At 36.7% G+C, this 17,278-nt stretch overlaps 1 protein-coding gene across 1 annotated transcript in view; it reads right to left on the minus strand.

The window, feature by feature from the left end:
* RAB2A (RAB2A, member RAS oncogene family) overlaps positions 1–17,278 on the minus strand; it is an 86,195-nt gene that overhangs the window by 44,075 nt on the left and 24,842 nt on the right. The window contains exons 2-3 of the mRNA XM_019716201.3: positions 13,318–13,389; positions 3,804–3,871 (exon numbers count right to left, since the gene is read on the minus strand). Coding sequence (XP_019571760.1) covers positions 3,804–3,871; positions 13,318–13,389 — 140 coding nt within the window. The remainder of the gene's footprint in view (positions 1–3,803; positions 3,872–13,317; positions 13,390–17,278) is intronic.

Genomic DNA, 17,278 nt, shown 5'->3' on the forward strand with positions numbered 1-17,278 from the left:
CACTGAATTCTGGTCATCCATCCTCACTGCTCCCTTGCTACATAAAAATATTGATTATTTTTTTTTGGGGGGGAGGAGAAGGATTAAGGAGTTGAATATAAACTGACATTTTACAAAGGACCAAAAAAATGCCTGTAACTTGCTGAAAAGGTACTTTCAGTATGTATGTTTCACATGACTTTTTACATAATTGCACTAACTCCTACTTGATGGGAAAAATATTTGCAAATCTAAAATAAAAATATTTTAGGAAAGTTGAGAAGATATATGGACTTAAAACATCCATACTACAGATTTTTGGGAAGCATAAGATTTATTTGGATATGCTAGGAAGGCACTTGAAAAAGGGACAGAAAGTGAAAGATGAGTAACAACAGAAAAAGGTGGTGGGTAAAGGGTAGATGAGGGCCTAAGAGTGAGAATGGACTTCCTCCATCAGTCAATGAACAGGAACTGGGTGCATTCTACGACTTTCCTTGACTTAATGTGGCAGAGATGAAGAACATCACTCACCCGACTCCTGATAAAGGAAAAAAGGTGACACAGGGCCAAGGGAAAGCACTGCAAGGAAGGCACTGATGGATGTGATCACTGCTTCCGGCGAGACTACCTGCTAGCGGCTAGACTCACTATTTTTAAAAGAAAGCAAAGATGGTGGATGTGGAAATTTTGCAAGGAAAACATTCTTATTTTTGTGAATGGAAATGGATGTATAATGAATGACAACTATACTAACATCCTGAGACTTAAGTCATTGGGAAAAAGATTAATTTCTTTAAGGCCAATGAAACAAACCATAACATTTGGCAAATTTTTCCCTGAAGGACTCCAGAATGGTTTTGTAAATGTCCTGGGCCAGGAAGAGACACAACCCTCGCTAAAAATGTAGCTTGCTATCCAATCAATGTACACACTGCAAAACATTAACGATAGGGAAACCACGTTTCACTCAGATGTAAACTAAGCGAGGAAGCAACTTCAGTGTATGTCAGATAATGCGTATTAAAGATTCTAGAAATTAGGAGTGAAAGTAAGAAGAAAACCAATGACACTGAGAGGAAAACCTATGAGGCAGAGACGCCAGAAACAACTTTCAAAAGTAGTAAGTTAACACACATATTTGAACATTCCTTAAACTCTGGAACAGGCCACCGGGTCCTAGCACCCTCCATGTGGAAGACCTGGACTTCTTTTTTGGGAGTCATAATGTCTTCAACAGCACCACAGTCTTTCCCTTTTAGATACTGAGGACAGAAAGCTAGCCTCGCCATTCTAGAGGAAGTCTGAACAAGAGTTTTTCCTTTCCCCTTTCACACTGTCCAGCATTAGTAATTATTATAGATTTCTTTCAAAGTTCCCTGCAGTATAAAACAATCTACTCATATGCTAAGAAAAGTCTTCTATCAAACGAAAGCATGGCTAGTTAACCTACAAAACAACTGGGGAACGAATGACTTGTTCAAGTTTCATGGAGTGGGGGGATTATTACTTAAGCGAACACCCTAAGGACAGATGAACGATTGAATAAACTAGAATAAACTAGAATGAGGTGGTTTGTGCCTAAAATATTACCTAATTTTCATGACTACAATAATCTTTCCTTTTGAAACCATGTATTTCAGTACATGCTATCCCTTGAACATGTCCAATGAGCCTACTCATTCAGTCAATAAGATTTATCAAACACTGTATCAGTCAGTAAACTAAGAATACAAGATACAAAGTTGAATAAGATATAGATGATCTTTTCCCTCCCCATGTTTATTCTGAGGTTAGATAGTTGAACAAAAAACTATAATGACAGGATCAGAGCTATAACAGGAATAAAATATTATTGGGAGAATCAACTATCCCATGGGGATCAGAAAGGTTCCACAAGAGTTGACATCTGTGCTGATCTTAAATGGAAAGGGGGGACAAAATACTTCAAGCAAAGCAAGTATTTATGCAAAGTACAAGGAATGAAAAACATGTTTATTAAAGAACAGAAAATAGTTTGGTTTGCAACTACATGATACTGAATGTGTGTGTCCCACAAGTTTATCAGCTAAGAAAGCAACCTAGTTGATGTAAAACAATCAGTTTTCAAAAGAGAAGAAATTCTTTTAATACAGAAGTAGAAAATACTTCTTTTTGGTTGGAGATCTTTAATTTTAAATCTCTAGGAAAGAAGGGACTTTGCATATTTTATTTTTCCCTTTTCTGTGCAGTTTTGAAATCATGCTGCCTGAGAGAATATAAATCAAAAAAGTTATGAGGTGCTACAGGCTGGGGGGGAGGGAGGACCCTAAAAAAACAGCAACAGCATAACTCCTCAAGAGGAGATAAGCAAGCGTAAGAACCTAAGAGTCCAATGCTTAACTCTGGGACAAAGCAAGACAGAGATCTAGGGTTTTCCATTTCAGGGACGACTATGTGATACACAGGAAGTGTCAGGAAACCTATAGGTCTCACAAGGGCCTTCAGCAACTTGCTCGGTCTTCTGGGGAATCCAGTCTGTGAGACTGAATATTCTCCAAGTTCCTTCCTTCATTAGCTGTTAGAGGTGACAGGAGAGAAACTAAGACTGAGTAACTACAGAAAAAAAGATCAGGAGTGTATTATGACAAAATGCCTCATATTTCTTATTTCATTTACTAGTTTAGAGAACATGCTCTTTGTCGTAATAGGAGACCTTTTGGGTTTTCTCAACTGGGGTTCTGTGAAGAATTAAGTCCTAACTGCCCCAAAGTAGTGGTTCTCAAAGTGTGAGCCCAGGACTCCTGGACGTCCTTGAGACTTTTTAAGGGCCCATAAGGTCCTGTGTTTCCGAAGGACCTATTTATGTGAGGTCATATTTTCTCCATATATTTCAAGTAAACAACACACATAAGCCTCAGTGCAGAAGCAGATATCAGAATCTAGCTGTCTTCTATTAAACAGACTGTAAAGAGATTTTCCAAAATGTAATAAAATGACACTCTTCTCACTAGAAAAATATAGAATTTGTTGTTGTTGCTTTGGAAAAACACAGTTAATTTCCATAAAAATTGCACTCGTTTAGTCCAACATATGAGTTTATTATGGTTATTTCTAAAATAATTAATAACTAAATATTAAATAAGTTTCTAAGTTTTAGTTTCTAATATGGTAAATACTGACAGCTGTAAGCTACATAGAAGCAAAGGCTCTTTGGGGTCCTCACTAATTTTTAACAGTTAAGGGATTCGGAGATGAAAAAGTTTGAGAACGGCCACCTTAAGACATCCATTGTATATAATAAAGTAACTTCTCTTTTATACATCTAAAATGTGAGAACAGAAAATAGTTACTCAAATCATGTTCTGTGGTTCAGGTGAGAAACTGCCATTAAAAATTCTATAGGTACTCAATGACATAAATGAGAGAATTAGGTTGAAGAACAAGGTGGCTTCAGGTGGTTGGGACAAACTCAAACTTTCAAAATAAAATAACAAAACTGTCAGATCAAGTGACTTTATGGTACTGAAATTCATATTGTATACTTTAAAAATTGCTTGTTTTTCTTAAAAACATCGTTTCTAGAGCACTGCTGTTTAGAACACAGCTGGAACATTCACTCAGGTATGTTCACCAACACCTAACACCTGTGGTACATCTGCTGAAAACACTGCATAAGAAAAACTAATCTCTTCTGGTACCACACTTCATCTCATGGCTGCATGGGTGTTAGTGTTTAACAAACCATAACAGGCATAAAATAACATTAAAACAAAACCAATATACAATATACTTTTATACAACAATTTTATTGAAGTCATACAATGTATTTTTGCTATACTTACCGTATCCCATATCTGAAGTTTTATTTGTTTTCCATCAATAGTTATCATTCGAGCACCAAACTCTACACCTGAATAGATTAGAAAATGATTTGTTACACAATCTAGTGGGAATATATTTCACATTTAAGGATTAAAAAAAGGATGCCTATTTCCAGGACATACTATGCCAGGTGATATACATACAGATGAACTTGAACAAACCAGCTCTAATCCTTAGAAAACGTATACGCTAAGGCAGAGGTGCTAACAAGACATAAGCTAAGGTCATAATCAAAACACTAAAATATTTGAGTCTAGTACAGTCAAGAAACCAACTGTGGTCTTCATGTATCACAGGCTCAGTAATATAAAAACAACCAGAAATGTGATTTAAGAACCATAGTTATTACTAACAAACATTAAAATTTCTTTAAAAACAATTAATGTTGTATAAAAATCACTAAAAGAGATAGATGAATTTCAACATCATAGTCTTGGGTCCCAGTATGGGGTATTAACTGGGGAAAACAATCTCCGAATCTACCCCACTAGAGATAACTACTGTTTAAATATACTTCCAGACATGGCCCCACAAATGAATACACACTCAGAAATAAGTATACAACTTTACAAAACCAGAACCTATAAATGCTGTTCTGCAAAATGTTGTTAATATGTCATAAACACTATTTCATACAATAAATACCTGTGCCAATCAATAAGTATATAACACTGTATCCTTAGTATTTTTGATGGCTGTGTAATATTTCTCTCTCTCTCTCTCTCTCTCTCTCTCTGTGTATGTATCTATCCACACACATGTATGTATATCTACTGTTACAAATTTAGGCTGTTCCCAAATTTTCACTAAGGTATGTTCGCCAACACCCAACACATGCTGAAATGACCTTTCCTACATACGCTTTTAACTTAGATTTATAATTTTCGGCAAACTGCAGGTCAGAGGGAATATAAGTTTTCACCCTTATCACTTTACTACCCTGGCTTTTCCCCTTGAATTTCTCACTCTTCAAAGAGATGAGAAAAAAGATGATTCCAGAACAGCAAACAGCTGTGAGGAAGACTCTGCAAGAAGTCTATCACTCATCATTACCGCTTGGAGTACGTTCTATCAGTATTTAGATCCGAGTCAGGGTGAAGGGGAGACACACATGGCCCCCAGGATCCAGGTATCCTTCCAGCAGAAAAATAGCCTCGACCTGCCCACGGGAGGACACACTGCCCAGGGTCAGAATTCCAGTTCAGCATCTCCTGTAATTCCCTCAAATTGGATTAGGAGGGTGAAACAGAACAGTAATTTATCCTTCCGTGATATGTAACTTGATGGAGTTTGCACTCTACCTTTGAATACTTATTCCATCCTAGAGGCATAGTAAATACCAAGAAACTAATGGTATGTTTCTCAGACTCAGAAATATAGAGAAAAAAGACCCAGGAGTCATGATGTACTAGAATGAAAAATGCAAAATTGTAAAATTATGCCATATAAAACCATTATAGTGTTTACATATCTACCTATCTACAAACATATACATTCATTTGCAAATATAGTGTGTGTATATGTATTATATATATATATTATATATATATATATATATATATATATATATATATATATATATATGTATGTATATATAGTGTGTTCTCAAGTACTGTGGCACAGAAAACAACTATTAACAGCTTACCATTAATGACATGAAAATGAGAGTAGTTGGGGAAAGAAACCTGTGACTAAGTATGGTACAAATGTTTTTAGAAATATTCAGTATTTAAAAGAAATGTACTGAAGTACAAATACACGTATCAGCAAGATATGAGACAAAGAAGAAGTCTTTTCATTAATCAATTGTTTCTAGCCACAAATCAGAGAAAGAAATCCTGTTTCTCCTTCCATTGTCATGGATGGACTTTTAACCACCATCCAAAAACATCTCCACTGCGCCCTGGGATTCAAAATTTCTTCAATCCAATGCACAATGTCAAATTTGACAAATACAACTACAAATTAGAAACAGGCTCTTGACTGATACCAAGGCAAGGCAAGCAAGAGCAAGCAGATGCTCCTCTGGAATCGGTATCTCGAAACAGAGGGATAAAAGACACTAAAAGGGATGGGCAACCATTCCATCCTAGCAGGTGAAAGGCTAAGTAAGAGTCCTCTGCTGAAGGACCACTGTCACGGTTCCTGCTTCCTGGGCTCTAAGATGCCTCGTTCCTGCCCATTCCCAAGTTCAAGTCTCTACCTTCCTGTGGGTTCTCTGAAAAACTCCAGGTAATCTAATATATCCCCTTTTGCTTAACTTAACTATAATTGGGTTTGGGTATATTTATCTCTTTATTCAAAGTAAGTAGATAGAGGTTGCTGAAGCTTAAAATCTTTAAACAAATTTTGCTTCTAAAAAGATATCCAATTTTAAAGAAATGTTATATAAAAGTGAGGATTGTTTCAAAGCAGGGAAATGTCATAATAAAATTGATGTTTTAACTTCATTTATCAATAGGGTTAGCATAGAGAGAAAAAAAAAAAGGCAAAGAAACTAGTTAAAAGGCTATGTATTATCCAGGAATAAGATACAGAATGATAGGAAGAAAAAAATCACATCTCAAAAGGAAAAACTGACAAGCACTGTTGTTTACTAGAAAAAGAAAAAAACAATCTTATCAAATGAAACAAAAACAGAATTCAATTTCAGCTTCAAAAATGTAACTCTTTCCCATTTACCTTCTCATTCTTAACTGGGTTCAGTGAAGGTTTTACCTTTCTACGAGTATGCTTTGTGGCAAAAAAAAAAAACCCAAAAAACAAACAAACAAAAAAACTGAAACCTAAAGTATTCTGGAAAGTTCCAGAAACAAATAAAAAAACAAAAACCCATTTCTCTTCTGGACTGTTAACAATTTTTCATCTTTTCCCTTAAATATACATATATATGCTTGAGAATTCCATTTAGAAAAGCTTCCTTATCTTTTTTTTAATAGCATAAATCATCGTCCCTTATGCCCTTGAGGCTGTCTTCCCAGATAAATTTTCAATTAATAGACAATTTGGCTGCCAGAGAAATTGTCTGTGGAGCCAAAGGCAAGACCTCATTTACCTGACATTGTCAGGGAGTGATGCTTATTTTTTCGGATATGTTACTCACTTCCAACCTTCCAGAACAAAAGACTCAAAATGCAAATACACATTTTCTAATTGTCTCTAGATCATTATCATCCTTGCATAGTAAGTACTTGCATCCTTGCATAATAACCATTTATTGAACATTCAATAATTGATATGCACTAATTGTGTTACCCTTGGCAAGTCATTAAAATTGTTTCTGTGTCTTAGTTTCCTTAGTTTCTGCAAAGTGGTATTAAAGACACCCATCTCATAAGACTGTTTTTCAAGATTAAAAGGGTTTCTTACATAAAATATGGAACAGTGCCTGGCACACAGCAAGTATTCAGTATGTCAGCTATTATTATTATTATTCCATATTGTACACCAAAATTTCTAAACCACCACTCATATAACTATGATGACAGCCCCATGAGGAAGGGCCACCTGTCACTGCCAGGTGATCGCAAAGGTGCAGAGGCAGGATGTGGCTCCTTCCCCCACGTGGGGCTGCCAAAGCAGAGAGCAGGGAATCAAGCCAGTGGTCGGGTCAGGCTGAGCCTTCCTGCGACCAACCTGGGGACCTGAACTTGTTCCTGGAACCCAGACACTTGATTCAAAACTGAGACTTGTGGGAAGAAGATTCTCCTAATTCTAGAAACAAAGGGAGAACTATATATATAAAAACAATTTCCTTGATTTTCTATAAAAAATAAACAGCAAACATCATACGTATAGGTAAAACACAAGAGGACTTTAAATTACACTGAGAAAAAGATTACAACGCCTTCAACCTGTAAATTATTCTAGAGATTTTGGTCATAAATTACAAAAAACAAAACTAAAAGGTATAAATATTAGCTAAGGAAAAAATTACGACTTCCAGATAAGACCAAACTATCTACATAGGACATGCAAAATAATTAAACAAAAATGATGGGGAAAGAAAACTATTTACAGTAGTAATAAAATATACAAATACCAAAACAAAGTTGAAAAGTATAAGGCATATTTAGAAAATTATAAAACTTTACTGAAGAGCATTTAAAAAGTTGGAAGAGATGAAAACATATACTGTGTTTATAAATGGTAACCTCAATACAATAAAAACATCAATTGTCTCCAAATTAAGAAATAAAGTTAATAAAATTCTTAACAAATTTTAAAAGCCTCACCAAAAATTTTGCAACTTGGCAAACTGAGACTAAAGTTCATCTGGAAGAACAAATGCACAAGAATAATAAAAAAAACTTAGAAAAGGAAAAATGTCAATCACATATTAACTATACTATAAAGTTACTATAAATACCACATTGTGATACAGCCTCATGAAATAGCAAAAAAACATGAATGGAATAGATTTGAGAGTCTCCAAACAGGCTTGCTTACATATGGAGATTTAGCATTATGACAAAGGTGATAGTTCAAATAGGAAAAGAAAGAATGTCTTATTTAATTAATGGTATGGGGCCACAATTATATAGGATGAAAGAAAAGCAGATACACGACCATATACCAGATGGAGTACAAATTTATAGTATCAGAAGAATATTTAAGAGAATATGTAATTTTGGCACTGGGGAGCCTTCCTTAGTAAGGCTTGAAAGTCATAAAGAAAAACACCAGTGGATTTGACTAAAGAAAACCTGTAGTAGAAGGGGCAAAGATATAAACAGGTAACTCAAAGAGAAGACACATAAGTGCTTCTTAAACATAAAAAATGCTCAGCCTCTCTACAAAAGAAGGAACTGAAAAGTAAATTAACCATTTTTTCCTCTCCAATTCACAAATGTTAAAAACACTAATGAGCTGCAGCAGAGGCAGCTGAGGATAAACAAATCCTTTAGTACATTGGTGGAAGACGTGGACGTGACAACAGCTTTGTGTGTGTGCATGACTATGTCCAAACCCTCCAGAAGGCGATACACACGACCGAACTCTTCACAGTGGTTGCGGGAAGGCCAAAGGCAAGTTATACAGGAAATTTAACTTTCTCTGGACTTTCATGTTTTCATAATAATCACACCCTGTCAGGAAAATACATTTACATTTTAAAATACAGGTTGGTGAAATCTAAATTAGATGCTCACAAGAGGTGTTTTAAGCTATCTTCCTAGTTCTTGGCAGTATTATTCTAGATAACATGTTATCAGAAAATTGAACGCCAAACAAATGAGGTATATAATAACTGACGGTCTGTGGGGAGCTTGATAGAAATGATGCTTCAATTCTACCACCTTTTCCCCAAAAGTATACTTCCACTCCTAGCCGTCACTTCTTACAGGTTGACTGGTTTAAGGAAGTGGGAGAGATGGGCAGGGAGGTGGAATCAACAAACAAAGGGCTCAGCCTCTAGACCAGTATTTGTCAGGTTGTCCATGAGCAGGTAGTGAAACAAACATAGTGGGAATTAGTGGGCTGTCACTGGAATTATTTGTAAACACAACTGAATAGCATGAAAGGAATGCATGCATTAAGCACTGTAATGTTAAAGGCTGCTTTATGAAGCCTTCCCCCCAGACAGATAGTACCGTGTGTTAATTTAGCAAACATTTATAGTCTTCATATGTAGCAGGTGCTGGAGATACAGCCATGAAGAAAACAGGTAACTCTGCTGTCACGGACTTTATATTAGAGGGAGACAACATTCGCTTGTATTTACTTGTATAAAAAGTTAAGGAGAAAAAGAAATCCAGGTAAGAGGATGGGTATGGGGGTACATGTACCCTTACGAAGATCTGGGAGGAAAAACATCAGGAGCTATTTGCACATGTTAAGTTTGAGATGCCTATTAGATATCCGAGAGAGGAGATGTTGAGTAAACAGCTGAAAATGTGTATACGGGAGGAGAAAACACTAATTGGAGTGGGTTCGAGAATGAGTGGAGAAAAATCAGACATAGAAAACATGGACAATTCTTTCTGAGGACTTTTGCTAAAATGGAAAGTATTGAAAGCTAGAAAACAGTCATGAAAAATAACGAGCAAAAAGGGAAAAACTAATGACAGGTAGAAGAAGAAAGAACTGCTGAACAGTGTTCTTCAGTAGGTCGTGGCGAGCAACGCAGAGTTCATCCACAGCAGCGAGGGGAAGGCTGAGTTCATGGACACAACGCAGGCAGTGAGTGTATGTGGTGGTGGAAACCAGTGAAAATGCCCTTCTACTTGCCTTTACTTTCTGGGTGAAACAGAAACCAAGGTCATCACCTGAGAGTGAAGACAGAAGGGTGCTGCATGCATAAAGAGCAAGAAGGCATAATGTAGTTACACAGGAACGAGGATGAATGGACTGGGAATAAAGTGTTATTGTCTGGCAGTTAGAAGTTAGTGACCAAGAAATTACAGTAATGACACTAGTTAGCCTGGCTCTGTGTTTTTCTCCATGCAAGCACGGAGCAGGTAACTGAATTTAACCTATGGGTCAGCCACAGCATACGGCGAAGCCAGAGACGGCACGAGTGGGTGGAGGGTCCATGCAGGAGTGGCTGTGATGACAATTACGGTGGTTAGAATTACAACTCGGTGAGGAGGGAAGTACGAATGCCAGAGGGGTGAGAGTGAAAAGATGCTGGGATCAACAAATTATAGTCTGACGGGGTAAATAAATTGTTACTGTCAGGAACTAGAAGAGGGTGCGAATTGGAAGGATGGGAGAGAGAGCAAACAATCAGATCCCCGAAACTGAAATTCTGGAGCGGCTGCAGACATGCAATGACAAGGTCGTGGGTACGACAGTGGGAAGAAATCGCTGAGGCAGAGTGGAAGCAAGATCACAGGAGACAACTGTGCTCACGTGTGTGGAGGTCAACAATATAAAACGTATTTCTAGCTGCGTAATCAACACTGAAAAACCACTGCTCCAATGCTTCTCAAACTTTAATGTTCGTAAGAACCACTTGGAGATCCTGGTCAAATGCAGAATCCGATCCAGTAGGTTAACAAGCTCCCCTGTGCTCTTGCCGCTGCTGCTCCAGTGCAAGAGCCCTCAAGTAGCCTTTGAGCAGCAAGGCTGCCGTGTAGACCTTCCCTGTAATTGTATCCAGGAAACTATTGATAAACTGTGTCTTTGATTCGTATCATAACAAACCTCACTGAGAAAATAGCCAAAGGGTAGGGAATATTTCAGTCTTTCCTCGCCTTTTATTTCCTCTTTTCTATCATTTAATACTTAGTCATGACCCAACCATAACTTTTCACATTTCTCTACTCATCAGGCAAAGGCAAGTATGCAGCAGAGTCAAGGTACTGTTATATGTCTATTTTAGCAAACACTCCAATGTTCCTTTAAAAAATTGTGCTAATGACCTGCTGAATTATTTTTATGTCTGAAAAATACATTGTTGTGATGGTGTCATTGAGTATAGCTGTCAGAGTCCAACCAGAAAAATAGAAACCATATTTCAGTATTTAGAACAGAGGGAATTTAACGTAGGGAATTGGTTACAATAAGGAAGAACTGAGAAGCCCAAAACAGAGATGGGAAAGCAATGCAGAGATGAGCCAACAGCAGGAAGCTGCTACCATCCCCAGCCTGGGGGAACAAAGAGAGTTTGGAAACCAGGGTTTCCAGAGCTCAGGAGCGGGACCACCAGTGGGCCTGGTGGGCAGGGGCTGGGGCTCCAGGCATGCAGGACCTACAGAGAAACAGAAGACCCTTGGATTCTCTGTGCTTTTTTAATATATCTCCCAGTACCTTCCATCAGCAAATCCAGAGGGGAGCCAGCTGGTAGTTAGTTTTCCAAACAACTCCCTTTGGTCTACTCCTTAACTCTTCCCTAAAGTACGGATACCCTGTGCCAATTTCTGACAGCAGGCTCAGGCCCGTCCTTTCCATCAGGTATGCCTAACAATTTACAAATTTAAACGAAAACTTCAATGAAAAGGAAGACACCTTTTTTTAGTAACCTACACTGAAAACAACTGTTTGGCCAGTAGTCTAAGGACTGAGTCATGACTGAGAGATGGCTCCCAAGGCGCAGACCTCTCTGCCGAAGAGCAAGCACATCCTCCATAAACACGAGCCCACCAGAGTTAAAGTACGTCATGAGGGCCAGAAATAGTAGTACCTGTTTTACCCATCATTATTGAGTATACTTAAAACTATCAAAATTAAAATAGAATTTGAATATTCTTCTTGATGTTCTTACTAAGGAAAGATTTCAATATAGCCACAAAGTACATGTGGCTTGGTTGAGCTATTAATTGATCTATAATTTGATTCATAAACTCTATCTTCAATTTCGTATTTTAAAAATACACAAGACATGAGAATCAACTTGCTAGTAATAGTGAATTAATGATATCTATAGAAAATAAGTAGTCACTGGGTGAAAAGACACATCAAGTTATGAAGTGTGAAGTCTAACTAGATTACCAATGACTTTATTTCTTCATAGTTGACTAATTTCCAGTTGTAAATGGGCTATAGCCATAGAATAATCAAGCTAGATTCTTTAGTTTTCAGGGCCTAAATAGAATTTGTTTTGTTTTTTTGTTTTTTTTAAACAAATAAGGACCTTGAAATAGTATGCTTACTTCAAGATTTTAGTTTTTCATTCATTGTAATTTTATACTTTTGCACATTAATAATATCATTAATAACAGGTAATCCTTACCAGTGACTGTCTCATTTACTCTACAAAATTGAAGAAACTAAAGAATGCTTGATGGTAGTTTTTCTACAACAACAACAATAATAATGATATCTAATATTTAAATAATATTAGTTAAAAATAATAGCTAATATTTGTTGACCATTCCTTATCAGTAACTGTCTCATTTAGTCTTTAAAATTGAGGAAACTAAAGAATGTTTGATGGCATTTTTTCTACTACTACAATAATAATAGTAAGAATAATGGTAACTAATATTTAAACAATTGAGGAAACTGAAAAATGCCCGATGGTAGTTTTTCTTGTTTAGTAATTATAGGTGAGCCTAGAGCACATACCACGATGCCAGGCACTATTCCGATGCTTCGCATTTATTAACTCATTTACTGCTCACAATAACTCTGTGGGACCAGTACTACTATTATTCCCATTTTTCAGGTAAAGAAACTGAGGCATGCAGTGGTAAAGAGGCTTGCCTTGATTCGAACTCTGGCAAGGTGGTCCAGAGTCTCTGGTCTTACCCCCATGCTATACTGTCTCTCAATCATTGTTTCATCATTCAATACAATCAGAATCTTATGTATTAATGTCTTGCTGCAGTGCAACCATTTTTACAAAGTTGGGTAACATTATTTTTACTATACTTATATTTTTAAAAAGTGCTGGAGACTAAACTCCGCACAGCAACAAATCTAGTTTCACTGATATTTTGACTTGTCACTAATAGAATGGACCCTCTAAGCATATTCCGTTTCCAGTACCCAAAACTTTTGAATGCTTCTTGTCTCTTTTATAAAACTTACCAATAGTAAGGTCATGCACTGGCTGAAACCTCTTGTCTGTAAACTGTAGCAGTAAGCATGATTTACCAACACCTGAAAGTTAAAAAAAAAAAAAAAAATTGAGACAAAACACAGAAATTAAGGAACACTTAACTAAAGCACATGGAAAACAGCCTGCCAGGGTTTCCGGTGCTCCTTGAACAATCTACCATGATTTTTCAGGGCTCTAACTTCTTGGGGAATTAGAGGACTGATAATTTAGGTGGAGGGTGTTAATCAATCCAAAACACTCTTTTCATCCTCTTACTCATTCAGTCTGAAAGATAAAAGTGGCAGTAATTCCTACAAGACACTAAGGTCTTCCCAGGAACCACCACCACAGTACTCATTCTTTTTTGTGTGCTAGTGAAAATATTTAAAAACATAATTTCATTTCTTTGTAGTTTATTTTACCTTACTTTGTTCTACAAATAAATAAGCTAGCAGCGTTTGGGATCTATTTTTCAGGGAAAAGCTGCTTGCTGTATCTTCCTTCGGGCTAATTCATTGCAGGATCAACTCTAATCTGAATTGCACGCCTTTACCACCAAATTTCACCTCATTAAGGTCATGAACAACTTCCACATTCCTAAATTAAACGCAAATTTCATATATTCATTCTACTTGCCCTCTAAAAAGAAATGCATATTGAACACCACCTTCCTATTAGTTTTCAAGCCCTTAACCTCAGACTAGATAGACCCGTCTGCTTAACTGGTAACGTCTTGCACGCTACAAAACACTAAAGGCAGTCGTCCTTCATTCACACTCATTCATACACTTACTCAAAGAGTCTTTATTGAATGCTAACTGCATAATTAGCACTCGTACTAGGCACGTGGAGATACCATTGTGTGGAAAACCAATATGCTTCCTTCCTTAGAGTCTAGTACAGGTAGAGAAATTGAACAGAATGAATGCCCAAATTATCTATATGAACTGTAATTTGAAAAATCACCATTTGAAAGAAGAGAATAAAGTGCTACGAGGACAAACAATAAAAGAGACTTAATTTAGACTGACAGGCTAGAGAAGGACTTTCTGAGGAAGTGACACAAACTAAGCTGCTCAATATCTTCTGGATTATAAACTCATGAGAGAAGGATAATGAATACCTTGTCACTTGCTGTCTTATGGTAGAGATAAGGCACTTAGTAATTTTGCTGAATGACTAGACCTAGTGTCAAATGTTATAAAGTTTATTAAAAATGCCCAGTAACAAATCAAAGAAATGTTCTGTATATACATATGGTTGCGTTTTAGGAAATATTGTATTTATTTGAAGTGTTTTTGAATGTTTTAAGATTCTAGTTAACTGAAAATAAATTGGTATTTGACCTTCGTTTTCTTCCCTGCCTTTTATCCATGATGTCTCTTTTATATTACAAAATGTACAAAGTCAAACTCATTTTATCAGATTTCAACTCCACTGAATAGCCTTTCAGGTCTAGGATAGAAAGGAAAAAAAAATTTTTTTTAAGTATGAAAGTACAAAATAGGTGAACAGTTGGGATATGAATCTTCAGTTCTTTTTTCAAAATACTTTATTTTTAAGAGCAGTTTAAGTTCATAGCAAAATTGCCAAGTCCAGGAGCCCCCATATTTTCCCTGCCCCACATGAGCACAGCCTCCTCCACCATCAACACCCTGCACCCAAGTTGTAAAACTTGTTTTGTTACAATCTGTGAACCTACATTGACACATCATCACTCAAAGTCCATAGTTTACATTAGGGTTCATTCTTGATGTACGTTCTTCCAATTTTGACAAATGTATGATGTATCCACCAGTACAGTATACAGAAGGGTTTCACTGCCCTAAAAATCCCTATGCTCTGCCTGTGAGGCCCGTCCTCACCCCTAAATCCTGGCAACCACTAATCTTTTTACTGTCTCCATAGTTTTGCCTTTTCCAGAATGTTATATAGCTGGAATCATATAGTATAGTCTTTTCAGACTGGCTTCTTTCACTTTGTAATATACATTTAAGATCTCTGTTTCTTTTCTTCATTTTTAACATCCAAAAAATTCCCATATGGTACAGAAAAAAATATAATTAGAAATCACAGATTTTATTAATATTACTGAGGGACTTCAAGATTCATCTAACAGTCATTTATGTGATACAAGAGCTTGAAAACCCTCTCCTATCTCAACAGAATACTCGTACATATTGCTCTAATAATACCAATACCACGTATTCTCACCAAGTGATCGTTAAATACAGAAAATGCTTGCTCTTTGGTTCTTCATTTTCAAGACTCCATATTCTTTCTTCAGGTAATCAAAGTATCTTTCAATGCAAAGTATCTTTCAACCCAATTGCCACTGTGGTGTTTCCCAAGTCTCCCTAATTATACTACAGATCACTTGTTAGTGTTGGTTATATTTACAGATAGCTTATCTTATTCAGTATTTGTGGACTTCCACTTCAATTCTGGATAAACCTGTTTCAGAAGACATGGGCTGTCTGTCGCACAATCAGCAATGCTTTTCCAAATAGCCAAATTGAATTAGCTAGCCTTTTTTCAATTCTCATCTTATTTGATCCAGAAAAATCATCTATTTGTGCCACAAACTATAGTTTACCTGCTTACAACCTCCTTGAAAATAATTTCTGACTTTATCAGGCTGTAACTATCTCCTTGGTTTCTTAATTCTGTGGCAATTGCTCCTCTTCTATGTAAGCTTTAAATATTGGAGGTTTTCCCCACCATCCCATCTTTGGTCACCTGAGAGAACTCATCCAGTCCGATCGCCTCAACCTACTTTTATAAATGAGTCAGTGATTGTTCAAATCCATCTCTCCCCAGCCATCTTAACTTCACTCTCATTATTCCCAACCGCCTACGGAACATTTCCACTTTAATTCCTTTAGGGCTGAAACTTCCAAAACCTAATCCATTCCTTTTCATTCTCCTGCCGACCATCCTCCCAACCAACAACTCAGAACAAACTCAACTTCTCCTTCAGTATTTGCTGGTCTCTGCAGTTGCCTTCCAATGGATCACACCAACAAGAAAACCACAGCCGCCCTTAATTCCGCTTCTTCCTTTATCAGCAGCTGTACCATAATGTTTCACAGGCTTTCCTACAATGGTGTGATCCCCACCGGAATGTGAGCGCCACTAAGATGGAGACCACGTGTAAGAATACACCTCCAGCACATAGCGGATCAAAGCGAGTGTTAGAAAGCCTCCTTCGGTCCTCTTTCCTATCTTACTACAAAAATTGTCATCGTCGTCGATTCAAAAAGAAGAGTAAATTTGCACATATAATTAATTCTGAATTTTTTTTTCAGTATTTCCGGAAGGTGGCTGTCTGGGAGGGATTTAACCAACTTGACTTTGTACAACTCATTTCCCCTTATTTTCTGAGAGGAAAAAAATAAGTTTTTAAAATAAAACCATTAAAATACGGACCAAAATTTCATCGTAAATAGGAATCAAAACCTTTTATTGGACTCCCACTTTTAAAAAAGTGCTAAATATTATTTAAATAAATTTAACGCAATAACGTTTAATTTTTAATTACAACTACACTCCTGAACAAAGAAGGTAACAAATATTAAGTTAGAGGCTTTTGGTAATGTGCATACTTCGTAGGCCATCATTTATTTAGTTTTTGCCCTTTTTATAATACAAAGTCAAATTGATGAAAGAAAAATTTCTTTCACCAATCTTCCCACCAGTCTCTCTTAATCCTTGATATTCAAATAGTTCCTTAATGGCATCTTCTGTATCTGTCCTCTTCTTTAGTAGTTTATTAGCCTAAATGCCAGATCCACATTCATCGACGACATTACACGGAATTCAAGCAGTGCTCCAACATTTTCACAAAACTGAGGAAATCCTATATATTTTGTGGGATTTGCAACTGACTCATCCTTTATTTTCACAGAGAATCATTGTCAAATATGTTGATTTTCCTGAAAGGAGACACTT

Source organism: Rhinolophus sinicus, chromosome 7 (assembly GCF_057876585.1).
Source record: "Rhinolophus sinicus isolate RSI-liver-muscle chromosome 7, RSI-T2T, whole genome shotgun sequence".
NCBI lineage: Eukaryota > Metazoa > Chordata > Mammalia > Chiroptera > Rhinolophidae > Rhinolophus > Rhinolophus sinicus.